The sequence below is a fragment of the Aquila chrysaetos genome, chromosome 2 (assembly GCF_900496995.4).
Source record: "Aquila chrysaetos chrysaetos chromosome 2, bAquChr1.4, whole genome shotgun sequence".
NCBI classification, from domain to species: Eukaryota; Metazoa; Chordata; class Aves; order Accipitriformes; family Accipitridae; genus Aquila; species Aquila chrysaetos.
The window spans coordinates 36296872-36309383 of record NC_044005.1 but is presented as its reverse complement, the minus strand read 5'-3'; the positions used below and the strand labels follow the sequence as shown (position 1 = coordinate 36309383).

Sequence of the window (12512 nt, the reverse complement as noted above, 5' to 3'; positions counted from 1 at the left end):
GTACACTTAAGAAATTAAGCAATTCATAAGCAGTTGATAATTTTTTGCAAGACAAAATGATATAAATGGGAGCTGAAAATACTGACTGAGGTATGTATTTGTAGTAATGAATAAAAAGCAGTAAGTCTGCCAGACTCCCTGCTAGGGTATGTATTTAATCAGTGTAAAAATATAAATTCCCTGCGTGAAGCTTAAATACAATCTTACTTATGCTTTTGTCTCTAGCTCACCTAAAGCTTTACAAGGAGGGACCACGAGGTGGGTGGAACAGTGTAATGTTGTCCGTCTGTGTCTAGTCTTTGGTCTCTTTTGTTACTGTAAAGGCAGTATTTACCTTTCCTTGATGGAATAAAAATAGTAAAGGCCGAGTGTGCAGTACCTAATAAAGACTACAGAAGTTCTGTAATATAGATGAGAATCTGTTTTCAGAATTCTAGCTTACATTACTTCAGTTTCAGTGGGCGCCATCCCACTAAAGTGAGTGGAACGTAGGTTGATTTCTTTGACTGTCAGATCCATCCCACAATGCTGAGTGTGAAGTTTTTGCAAAGTTAAGATTTGAAGCCTGAGTGGAAGAACATCACAATTGAGAACTGGTGTATTACTTTCTCTTCTTCTCCCCCCCCTCCCCGCCCTGCCATTTCTCTTGTCTGCGAGCAAACTCCAGGTAAATGTAACCCATTTTAGAGATAATCTAATATGCCTAATAATTGGGTTTGTTATAATCTGGCAGGTGCTTATTCTAAAACTCTTTGAAGCAAAGACTGTATGTGTAGTGAAAACTGAGCTGGAAAAGTTCTTTCTGAGTTGGTAGGCTATGGTCCTCTACTATGAGGTATATCTTACATAAAACTGAGGTAACAGCTAAATTTAAGCAAAAGACAAGGTGAAGTGAGTTAATAAATGATGAAAAATATTGTAGCAGCATACTTTTACTGATTTGAATAATTATTGCATATCAAAAATGGGAACTGAAGCTTTTTGTATGAGAACTGAATTTGCCCTGTTTACTAGTTTAGTACTAGTCAGTTTGGCAGGATTAAAGGGATGATGGCTTTTTACTTTTCCATAATCTTGACGTATTTGGACACACACTGGTCCTGATTCAAAACAAGACCACATTTAACGCTGCCAAAGAAATAAAATAAAATCCCATTGAAAACTGTGTGAGGGCTAATTAGATACTAACTGATAATGCCATTAGCAATGAATCAGTAGGGATATCTTCTGAAGGAAAAGGGGATTTAATTGTGCTTTAAGAAAGGGAATGAACGATATTAACCTCATTTATGGAAGTTTATTTCAGATATAGCCCCTGCTGTGTCCTTCTGCATTTTCTTGCTCAGTTTTGTATCCCACCAAGAGCAGGACACACAGAGCCCTGGCCATTGTTGGATTTCAAATGAAGCTTAAGGAACTTATTTTGTACAAACTCTTGTGGCTTGGAAACTCCTGTGAAGCAGTGCTTTCGAATTACTGAATTATTATTGAATGTGTGATAACTAACTGAAGCTGAGTTGGAACTCAGTTTATTTTAAAAGAGGATTTTCTGATAGCATTCCTCTTTTTTTCTACAATGACTTGTCACGTCTGCAATCGCTTGCTGAAGTAACCGACATAACTGAGTAAGGCATTTTTCGAAGCATTTATATTTTTCCCTGTATGTAGGAATGAGAGAAGGCAACATATTCTGGAGGGTCCTTGTATGACAGCTGAGATAGCAGGTGGGTTTTGTGGTATTTTGGGTGAAGACCAACTAGTTTCATTCTGGTGTCATGAAGGTGGTGAACCAGTGTGCTGCTTTTTTTGATATTGAGTTTATATAATCCATAACATACATAAAGTACTCTGAAATTTCAGTCTGCCTTTTTTTGCTAAAATAAATACTTGAATAAAAGCTTCCTAATGAGATTCTCAAATGATGAAATACCAACTCCCTAGTGATTAAAACACCCTTTGTGAAAAACAAGAAGTTGTTTCTGAGTCCTCCTTTTAGTGTAATGTATTGCCTCAGTATCTCTAGCCTGTCTTCTCCTTTATTTCTGTAAGTTAAGAAACTTGTCATTACACTGTGTATGGGTGATCATTATTAGTTTAATCATTAAGCAGTTCCCTGTTCTCATGCTTTTCAAACAATTACAGTGTAGCAATCTACTAAGTTAAAATTTTCTAAGGATTAAGAATTGTTTCCTTTTTTTTTGATCTTTTTCTGTAGTTGAGTTAGGAATGCTAGGTGGTGTTGGTGAATATTCAATGTGATTATTTTACAAGACTTATAAACAAATGTTATGACCAGGATAAACTCTTGATGCATTATATCACTGAAGAACAAGTTAGTCCTTAATTCTACCATTTAGATGGTGATGCAAGTGGACATCACATTAGAAGAAATAAATCCAAAGGACTTTGAAGCCCTGTCCTATTCCCTTTGAAGTTTCACAATGAGAGTACACTCATGTTTGTTACAGCTGCATGAATACTATTTATGGAATAAGACAGTGTTCAGGCATTTTTGCATTGATTAAAGCAACTTATATTGGAGTTTGTTAGAATTTCCCTGCACATACCATCAGGGATCTTGGGGTAGGAAGGTTACATTGTCCATATAAACTGTCATTAAGTGGACTTCTGAAGTGTCTGGTCTGACAGACTCATCTCTCCCTGACAATTCAATTGCTAGCATTTCCCATTTCCCTTACTCAAAGTAGGCCCTATGTTTACAGGACACTGGTGGTGGTGGGGAGGTCCTGGAAACACTTAGGTATTTAGAGTTACAGGCCACTCATGTGATGTACTGCCTGCCTGGAGACTGGGCAAATGAGTAAGCTATTATGTTTGCGCATCCCATAAAAATCTCATATTTTTTCCCTCCTTTGCAATGGAACACATAAGTAAACAACATCTTAGAATTGTTTGTGGAACAGAAAAAGAAAATCGTACCACTCGTCTCTACCCTAAAAAGCTGGGGTTCTGAGGTGAAGGAATTCTGGCCTACACAACTTCTTGCTTCAGATTTTGAAGGTCTTCTGAATTTGTAACTAAAAAGATTAGAGGTGTAATTATTTGGGAGTTCTGTGTGTTTTAAAGAAGCCAGCTCAAACTAAACCCTCTATTCAGTATCCTTAACACCTCGTTATCCTAGCTCAACTTTCTCTGTAGAAACCATAGACGCAAACACGCCCACGGAAGTTACAGGTGAATTGCCCGCAGACCATGTTTATCCTAGAAGGTCAGGATAAATGCTAAAGCTGAACAGTTGGGGCAGTAAGTACTGATGGACTCATTCACATTCAGGTATCAAGGGCCTAATAATACTAGAATATGCTGCTATTTTAGATACTTGGGTTTTATGATTATTAAGGGTAGATTTGAGCAGTCCTGTGTTATACATTTTATTTGGAAGATTAGCTTTGAGGGCCAAAATTTTAGAAAACACTAAGTTTTCTAAACGTTTCTAAACGTTTCTTTACAACACAAGTGCTGTAAAAATTAGTCCACTATATTGAATATGACTTCCTTTGTTTCAGATTATTTTGTGTTAAAGTTTAAAACTCCTAGTTATAAAATACAATAACTATTAAAAAGTATGTCCTTTTTGTATAAATTACATCAGGATAAGCAACCTTTCTCTATTGCCTTACCTTTTTCCCTATATCTAAGTTTTGGTATCTGTCAACTTTTTGGGTTCCAGGTACTTTTGTTTTTAAATTGCTGTTCAAGAGAACGTGAATAAAACCTTCTGCTGTCATGCCTATACACCCCTTATGTTCTTTAGTGTATTTGTACACTCTTTGCTCCAGCAGATGTGATGTATAAATGGTTGCAGGCATTTGTTCACTGTTTCACAATACATGATACTCTGTTGTTTTCACACAGTTGATGTCTGTGATTCTATAATGAATTCAATTTCTGCCGTCTTAGAGCATTTTAGGCCCTTTGTTCACCTCTTGTCCATCTTCATTATTCACCCATTTTTAATTGTTTGGGTTTGCTTCTTCAGCTTTTCCATTGTGCTTCCACAATAATTCTCTTATCTGTTTACTTACTATACAATTATAGGACAGAGAGTTGCTTCCTCCTTGCAGTGGGTATTTAGTTAAAACACAATCTCATTTCCTCTTGCAACCCATTACTTCGTTGTAGGTGTTAATTCCATGCTTTAACTGGAGCATTTCAAATGTTGTAGTACCTTGTGATAACGAAAATATTATTTAAAAATCCTTGCTTTTATATCCAGATTTCTTTTCCTGATACACTGGTATCTTTTTAGTCAATGTTACCTTTATATGATCCATATTGCCAACATACTTTAAAATCATGAAGGAGACTGATACCAGATCTGGAAGTTAGCTAAGAAAGAGTGTTACCAGATTTGCACTGGTTCTGTCTTTGCAATGTTCAATGCTAATCAGATAAAACACTAATTATAATTAATTTTTCCAGCACTTGTGTGTAGGCTGAACCAAATACAGTGTGACTGGAAGTAAAGTTGTGATACTTTCTAATATTGACTATATCTATGGGTGGCAGAACAGGATCAGGATGTTAGTCTAGTTGATCACTCCAGAAATTGTAGGGTTTTTTTCTCAAGCACATTCTAAAAACATACAGTTGAACAAGGAAATTTCAAATGTATATGTTACTATCAAATAAAATTTAACAAGCTAATCATTAGGAAAAAGGTAAGACAAAAAACTGTATTAAAGTAAAAATCTAGATGAAAAACTAATGAGATAACAAGTTCACATCCAGAATAAAAGAACAGTATATATATATATATATATATCTATAAATTAGTGAATTATAGTTTGACTTCAGGAAAAAAAAAAAAAAAAACAACAAAAAAACAACCGAAAAAAGTTATTAATAGAGTACAGAACTGCCACCCAGTGGAAGTGACTAATTTTACATTTTCTCAGTCTCCTTCAGATTTTCAAGAAATCAGACATCTGTTTTCTTGTCAACGGAATGTATAATATATTTACTCATTATGGAAATTATTCCAAATTTTCTTGGTTTAATCATAATTACATTTATCTACAGTAGAGAATAATGTTTCAAACAATACAAAAAAAGGACAGTTATGATTTTACAGGAGATAACATTTAATGTACAGTGAACATTGCAATGCATATATGGAGCTAGATTTAAAAAAGCTCTATATATCTCTTGTCCTGGGGAGCCCAGAACCGGACACAGCACTCGAACTGTGGCCTCACCAGTGCTGAGTAGAGGTGAAGGATCTCCTCCCTCGACCTGCTGGCAAGAGTCCTCCTAACACAGCCCGGGACACTGTTAGCTGCCTTTGCTGCGAGGGCATGTTGCTGGCTCATGTTCAACTTGGTGTCCCCCAGGTCCTTTTCTGCGAAGCTACTTTCTAGCCATTTAGCCCCCAGCACGTCCTGGTGCCTGGGGTTATTCCTTCCCAGGTGCAGGACTTTGCACTTCCCCTTGTTGAACTTCATGAAGTTCCTGTCAGCCCATTTTTCCAGCCTGTCGAGGTCCTTCTGAATACCAGCAAGAGCCTCCAGCTTATGAGCCGCTCCTCCCAGTTTTGTACCGCCAGCAAACAAACTTGCTGAAGGTGCAAACACTCTACACTCTGCACATATTCATAAAAGAACTAGAAAAGTGTGACTTGAGAAGCGGAAGCTTGCGGCTGATGTGAAGTTAGTAAGAGTAGTAAAGATAAGACCTGAATGCAAATTTAGCATTCTCTCATCAGAATGCAAATTTTTGTCATGAGAATTAAAAAAAAAAAAAAGGTAAAAAAAATTCTAAGATTGAAGGACTATGCAATAAAATGGCAAAGGAAATCCAAAATATAGAACTATTAAGAAGTGCACTTGAGGAAAAAAATCCTAAATACGTCTAGAGATTAATGAACTCTGATCTGATCATTACTCTTTAAAAACAAGACCTTGATATTAAAATAGATCTTGGGGAATGTCAGTTCAGTGCTTGGTAGCAATCAAAAAGCAGCTGAAGTGGTAGGAAGTATTAGGAAAGGAATAGAAGATAAAATCTTCTAGATCATCATAATGCCATTGTATAAACGTCCACATTTTGAATTTTGTGGGAAACCGTAGTTTTGTTAACTCAGAAAGGTTACAGTAGAACTGTGAAAGGTTCAGGGAAGGGCAGCAACTCTGATCAACAATATGGAACATGTTCCTTATGAGGAAAGCCTGTGTAGACTAATATTCTTTCAACTGGAGAAGAATCAGTCAAGGGGGTCAGTCAATTTGGAGAGCTCTCAAATCATAAGAAACAGCAAATGGGTAAATGGTGAACAGTCATTCACTGTTTCTTCCAGCACAGGAATTGGAGGCATCAAATGAACCTAACAGGTACAGATTCAAAATAAACAAAAGGGTCTTTAGCTAATGTGCAATTAATTCTTTGCTGCGGGACATTGTCTGCTTGCAGGAGTTTTAAAATCAGCAATGCACATTCATGGAAGAGGAATCCACTTGCAAAGTATTAAATATGCAAACAACTTCTCTGGTTTAGAAAGTTCCTGAATTGCAAATCGGGTTGCTGGAAGAGCGTACTGGAAAAGTACTACTACCTTTTTGCCATTTTTTAATTTTTTTTTTTTTTTTGAGTTAGAGCTGGTTGGAGTTGAATCTGTGCAGTGAGATTGTTTACTTTTTTGCTTGCTTGCCTTATGTAAGGGACTAACATTTTAAATTGTTTTCTCAGTAATGAAATCCCAATTTGCTTGTGGTCATTTTTCAGGATAGGAGCACTTGTCATCTGATTTGTATCTGATTTGTTTGTTTCAAAAGCCCTTCAGAGTAATACCTACATTAGGGATAGCTAACTTATGCCCTGCAGCCACTGTCTTCCTGGCAGGCTGTTTGGAGACCAGGCAAGTACAACAGGATGTTTGTACAATCATCCTTCTGTTATCCAGCATAATGGAAGACTTAAAACCTCAGAAAATACAAACCCCCCTGACATTACACAAACTAGGGGATGTGCTGGCATGGAATAAAAGTCACCTTGTGACACAAGATCAGCTTGGATCTATAACATAGGGTGTAAAGAAGAGGGAGCCAGGCTCTTTTCAGTGGTGCCCAGTGACAGGACCAGTGTGAGCACACGGTGAAACACAGAAGGGTCCAGCTAAACATCAGGAAACACTTTCTCACTGTGAGGGTGACTGAGCACTGGCACAGGTTGCCCAGAGAGTATGAGGATGGAGATTCGTGGAAGCTTTCCAAAGCTGTCTGCACATGATCCTGGGCAGCCAGCTCTAAGGGGAGGTAGGACCAGAGGTCCCTTCCAACCTCAGCCGTTCTGTGGTTCTGTGATTAGAAGCTTTATTTCCATGTCGGTCTTGAAGGTCCTTAAGGTATTGCAGCACCAAGAAGTGGGAGGTCATACAGTTCAGTTGGAACCTTGTATCTCAGCTGGCTCTGAGAACTATCTATGTATGTTCATGTGTCTTAACTAATAAGGGTGGATGAGTTACAATGATTATGTGAGAATCAGGCTGGCTACACACAGAACTGTATCAGATTTCTTAAACTCTGGCATAGTTAATTTGTAACCTAGACAAATCACTCATTGATAATTTAGAGTTTACTGTGTTTCTGGATTGTTTCTGTAGTCTAGATGAATCTGTTTAGTGAGTTAAATGGAATTTAAGAACTCGGTAATTTAAAGCATGACTTACATTTTGTTCGCAGTACAGTTCCTTACATTAACATGTCATTATTCTTTACTTTGCTGTTGTGATTTTACCGTTCTAAGCAGCATCCCAATGCCATTGCATAATTAAACTTCATTATTCTGTTGCCAGTATGTTCAGAAACTGATTTTTGGAATTATATGGATGCGATTATTCTTTCTAGTCAAGTTCTTCAGTGTTTTAATGATTGAGATTGCCGTTTCTGTGTGCAGGATATTTTCTTGGGATGTTCACTATCCATGTAGAATTATACCAAATTAAGGTGACTTCACAAAAAATGTGAAAGGAATAGACATGAGTTACTTTATATTACACAAAACTATAATTGTGGTGTGATATCTTTTTCATTATAATATCTTAACGCACAAAAATAAATGTTTGCTTGAGAAGAATTAAAAAGATACTTTGCTGCGTGTCAGCTTCTATCCAATAGATAATTTCTTCTAGTTAAAAAAGAAATCAAAAGAAGCTTATGTTGTAGAATGTCCGTTTATTGCATAGTAGACAATCTGTTAAGTATTTTACACTCTATCAATTTATGATACACTTGCTTTTTGGCAGTAGCAATGTTTTAAGTAATTAATTAAGCTTATTAATTCTTATAAACTAGTACTTTTAAAGCATATTTTTAAAGAATAAGTAAACCATAAAAGAATTGCTACTCACTATCTTCTGCTTTAGAACAAAGATTAAACAAAGCAATCTCTAGAACTTATTTTGGAGCTTTCAGCTAGGAGAAGTAATGAAAAACACGTGCCAACTTAACTTGAAATGATGGTATCTTGCAAAATGTCTGTCACAAAAATGGCATATACTTAATTTTTAAAAAATTCTTTAAGTTTTTATGCTATAGTAAGTTTCATCCATGGGGGGTTTTCCATCATTCTCTGACTGCACAAACATTTGTACCAAGATAAGAAAATAAGCAACAGAGGGTTGGGAATGGGTAGACATGGTGGAAAATCTGCTTTTGGTGCCAGTGCAAGTCTATGTCAGCATATGTGAACTATGACTCTCTTACCCAAATCCCAAAGAATGTTAAGCATTGGGCAATTCCACATAGAAAGTAGATCTTTTGTTTAGATCTGTAGATCTGTATCCTTCTGTTAGCCAAATTAAGAACTGATTGTTACCAGCATTTTCAAAGCCTGCTGTTTGCTTCAGTTACCATGTGACCTTAAAGAGCTGAACTTCAAGTGAGGATGTTCATAAGGTTCGTGCCCTGCAAACTGAGTGCTTAACCAGCTGAGGTGCCAGACGGGTCACAACTTTTTCTGGGGACCTGAGGCAGCTCTTTTGTTAGTCCTGTTAGGTGAATGGATAAGCAGAGGCTGTGTCCAGAGGGAGTATCAACCAGTTAAAGGAATTAACAGCAGAAAATCTAAAAGTCCGTAGACCTAACCGGTTGTGATTCCAGCAGAGCAGTCAGGCAATTTTTCCATGCTGGAAAGCTCTAAGTAGAAGCCTGTTTAGAGAAGAAGGAGGACTTTAGATAGGTACTATTACTAGTTGGAATCACCCAAGTTTTTTATTTTGTGTCTTGTAAAATATCAATCCCTTTTCCTTTTGATTTTGTATATCTATTCAGCTGCTTGCATGTAGCTTCACCTGTGTTTGAAAAAAAAGGCTTTGCATTAAAAGCTTCCACGTCATACAGATTTCAGGGTGATGACCAGTTATCTTTCCTTTCCTTTTTTCTCCATGTGCTCTCAAGAGAAAAAAAGAAGAAAAAAAAAAAAAAAGAAAAAAAAGCACCTAAGCACTGGAGTATTTTACTGGTCTGTTGCTTTGGTCCATGTTTTGATGTTCTATTGCTGCCTTATTGGTTCTACTCTTCCAGGGACTCTACAAACCCCTTAGTGTTAGACAACAGTGACAGTAAAATTTAAAGTCTTTGGACTATTTTCAATCCTTGTTTAAATTAGAATTTGATTCCTTTTTTTAGTTCAGGAAGTAGAAGCCAAGCCAGGGAACTGGAAATAACTTTTGGATTAATTTTGATTTGGAAGCAGATAGAAGCAGGGCTTTGATGGTCTAGGAATGAACTCCAGTTGCTTGTTTAGGAGGGCTGTAGCTTCTGGGCCAATGTCTTACGGAAGACAGGCGTCTTTTAAATCATTACACAGCTGTAATGAAGGGTCTTCTCTTTCTTCATCTGGCCAAATGTAGCCATGGTATGGATTAAAGGAAACCGTAGTATGAGACCGAGGTTCTAGAGGTCCATTTGGTAAATCTACACCTTAACACTTACAGCCATCACTAAACCTGTGTAATCAATGCCCAGCCTCCTCATTTTTTCATTGCTGATTTAAATTTCTCTGGCTTTGAGTTTCATGCTTTCAATTTTGTTACACCTTTGGATTTTGTTATATTCTCACTAAATGCAAGAGCTATTTAGTACCCTATGAAGGTACTTAAACCCTGTAATTAATCTTCATCGGATAAAATTAAGTCAGGAATTCTTTGTATCTCTTGCTGTTGGGTACTTTCCCAGGTCTTCATCTGTATTTGTGAATGCCTTATATGCACTTTGCCTGTTGGCCTGGTTTTGGCTGGAATAAAGTTAATTTTCTTCTTAGTAGCCAGTATAGTGCTGTGTTTTGGATTTAGGATGAGAATAATGTTGATAACATGCTGATGTTTTAGTTTTTACTAAGTGGTGTTTATACTAAAGTCAAGGACTTTCCAGCTTCTCATGCTGCCCTGCCAGCAGAGGCTGGGAGTGCACAAGAAACTGAGAGGGGACACAGCAAGGACAGTTGACCCAAACAAGCCAAAGGGGTATTCCATACCATATTATGTCATGCCCAGTATATAAACTGGGGGAGTTGGCTGGGGGGCACCATGGCTCAGGGATTGGCTGGGCATCGGTCAGTGGGTGGTGAGCAATTGTATTGTGCATCACTTGGTTTTGTATATTCTATTATTGTTGTTGTTGTTATTATTATTCTCCCTTCCTTTACTGTCCTATTAAACTGTCTTTATCTCAACCAGAGAGTTTTACTTTTTTTTTCCTGATTCTCTCCCCCATCCCACTGTGGGGGACAGAGTGAGCGAGCGGCTGCGTCATGCTTAGTTGCTGGCTAGGGTTAAACCACGACACCTGTGTATAGTGATTGTATGTTTACAGCTCAGTTTAAATCATTGTATTTAATGCATGTTTTTTAGAGTTCACGTGTCTGTGTGCATGCACGTGTATGCCATAATATCTTATCAGCTCTACATTTATCTGCAAAGCTAAGCAAACCTAAAATTTCCTCTTGTTATTTCAGTCTGATGTATCTTCACCCCATTTTCCCTCTCAGCATGGAAGACCTCTTTGCTTTATCCTCTGCTCTCAGAAACACCATGGAAAATCTGGTCATGTGGTCTTAGAAAATAATGCTAATTACTGTGTTCAGATTTTCTTTTCCATCACCATTGTAAAAGGTCTTTTATTCGAGAGCCTACATCTGCATTCTGGACCCAGTGGTGGTGTATGAAATAGACTATGCTGAAGGTGGCACATTGTTTTCTGACTTTAATGGAATGTACTTTTTTTTATTTTTACAGAGTACCAAGCTGCCATTTTGCACTTAAAGAGGGAACACAAAGAAGAAATTGAAACATTAAAGGTATACTTCTGTAATGATTTTTTTCTTTCCCTGACTCTAGTGCTTTTTACAGATTTAAGTAGTGCAAACATATACTTTCCATCAAATGTTAAGAATTTAATTGTTTCTTTCTAAAAGTTGTTTTCAGTCGACTGCCAACTCAGTTAAAATCAATCTAGTTAAAATCCATACATGCACTCATATTTGATGGCAAAAAGCAGTTTTACATGTTTCCCCTTTGTAGTTTTGCTTGTTGTTGTGCTCTTAAATTCTTCCCTCTAACTCAGCAGTGCAGTACTTTTACATTTGCCTATTATATTAAGGCACTGTCATTTATCTGCTCACTCTTTCTCAGTGAAACATACTTCTGTAGAAGCAGTTTTCTGTAATTTTAGACTAAAAATAAGCATGGTAGTTCCATTTGTGAGAGTCTCTGAAATTTTGTATTGAACACTCTTTATTGATGCCTGGTTTTATAAGTGTAAACTTGACCAACTGTCTAATTGTAAAAATCAGAAATAATGAAGTTTAATGTTAGAACTCACTTTCCCTTGGCATGATTGACTCTGCTAAGCAAAGTGAAATATTACAAGGAATTGTTTTTATCATAAAAGCAGGAACTTAAATGGCACTATAACTTAATTTGTTGAGCAGTCCTAGTTTAAAGAAAAATTAACAGCATCTTTCTTTTCTCGCCAATTGTGATATATTCTTAAGCATAGCTACACTGTGTTCTAATACAGTTCCATATGCTAAATACTTAGTATACAAGTCATGAAGTACAAAACATTCCGTATTTTCTTTGTCATCATTAAGGTAAATAGAATGGAAAAAAACAAATTTACTAACACAGGGAGTCAGATAATCCAATATATTGATACAGCGACTGTGTCATTAGGCAGATCACATATAGCAATCATCAGGCTAGTACAAGTACAGTATTTGTATTGTGCAGAGTATTTATATCTCTGTGTCTGCACAAAGGCCAGGGCATAATGGATGTAAAACCTGTGAAGTTGAGAAAGCTCAGTGAGGCCTTTGAGTAGACAGGGCTGGAATGATGGTGGACAGGACAGCGAATGAGTCTCTGTTGTGTGCAGCATCTCTTAAAATTCAGCACAGGGAAATGCAAGGTAGCACTAAAGTAAGTACAACAGTAATGTACAATAAATATTATTAATTAGAACTCTTACAAAGAATAGCGTAACTCTCCCACACAA

General features: G+C 36.9%; 1 protein-coding gene across 7 annotated transcripts in view; it reads left to right on the top strand.

The window, feature by feature from the left end:
• FMN1 (formin 1) overlaps window positions 1-12512 on the top strand; it is a 208851-nt gene that overhangs the window by 69541 nt on the left and 126798 nt on the right. For 5 of the 7 annotated variants that reach the window (XM_030041745.2, XM_030041760.2, XM_030041739.2 and 2 more), the window contains 2 exons: window positions 226-258; window positions 11252-11313. In XM_030041745.2, the coding sequence (XP_029897605.1) occupies window positions 226-258; window positions 11252-11313 (95 nt within the window). The remainder of the gene's footprint in view (window positions 1-225; window positions 259-11251; window positions 11314-12512) is intronic. The other 2 variants (XM_030041769.2, XM_030041783.2) reach the window with 1 other exon arrangement.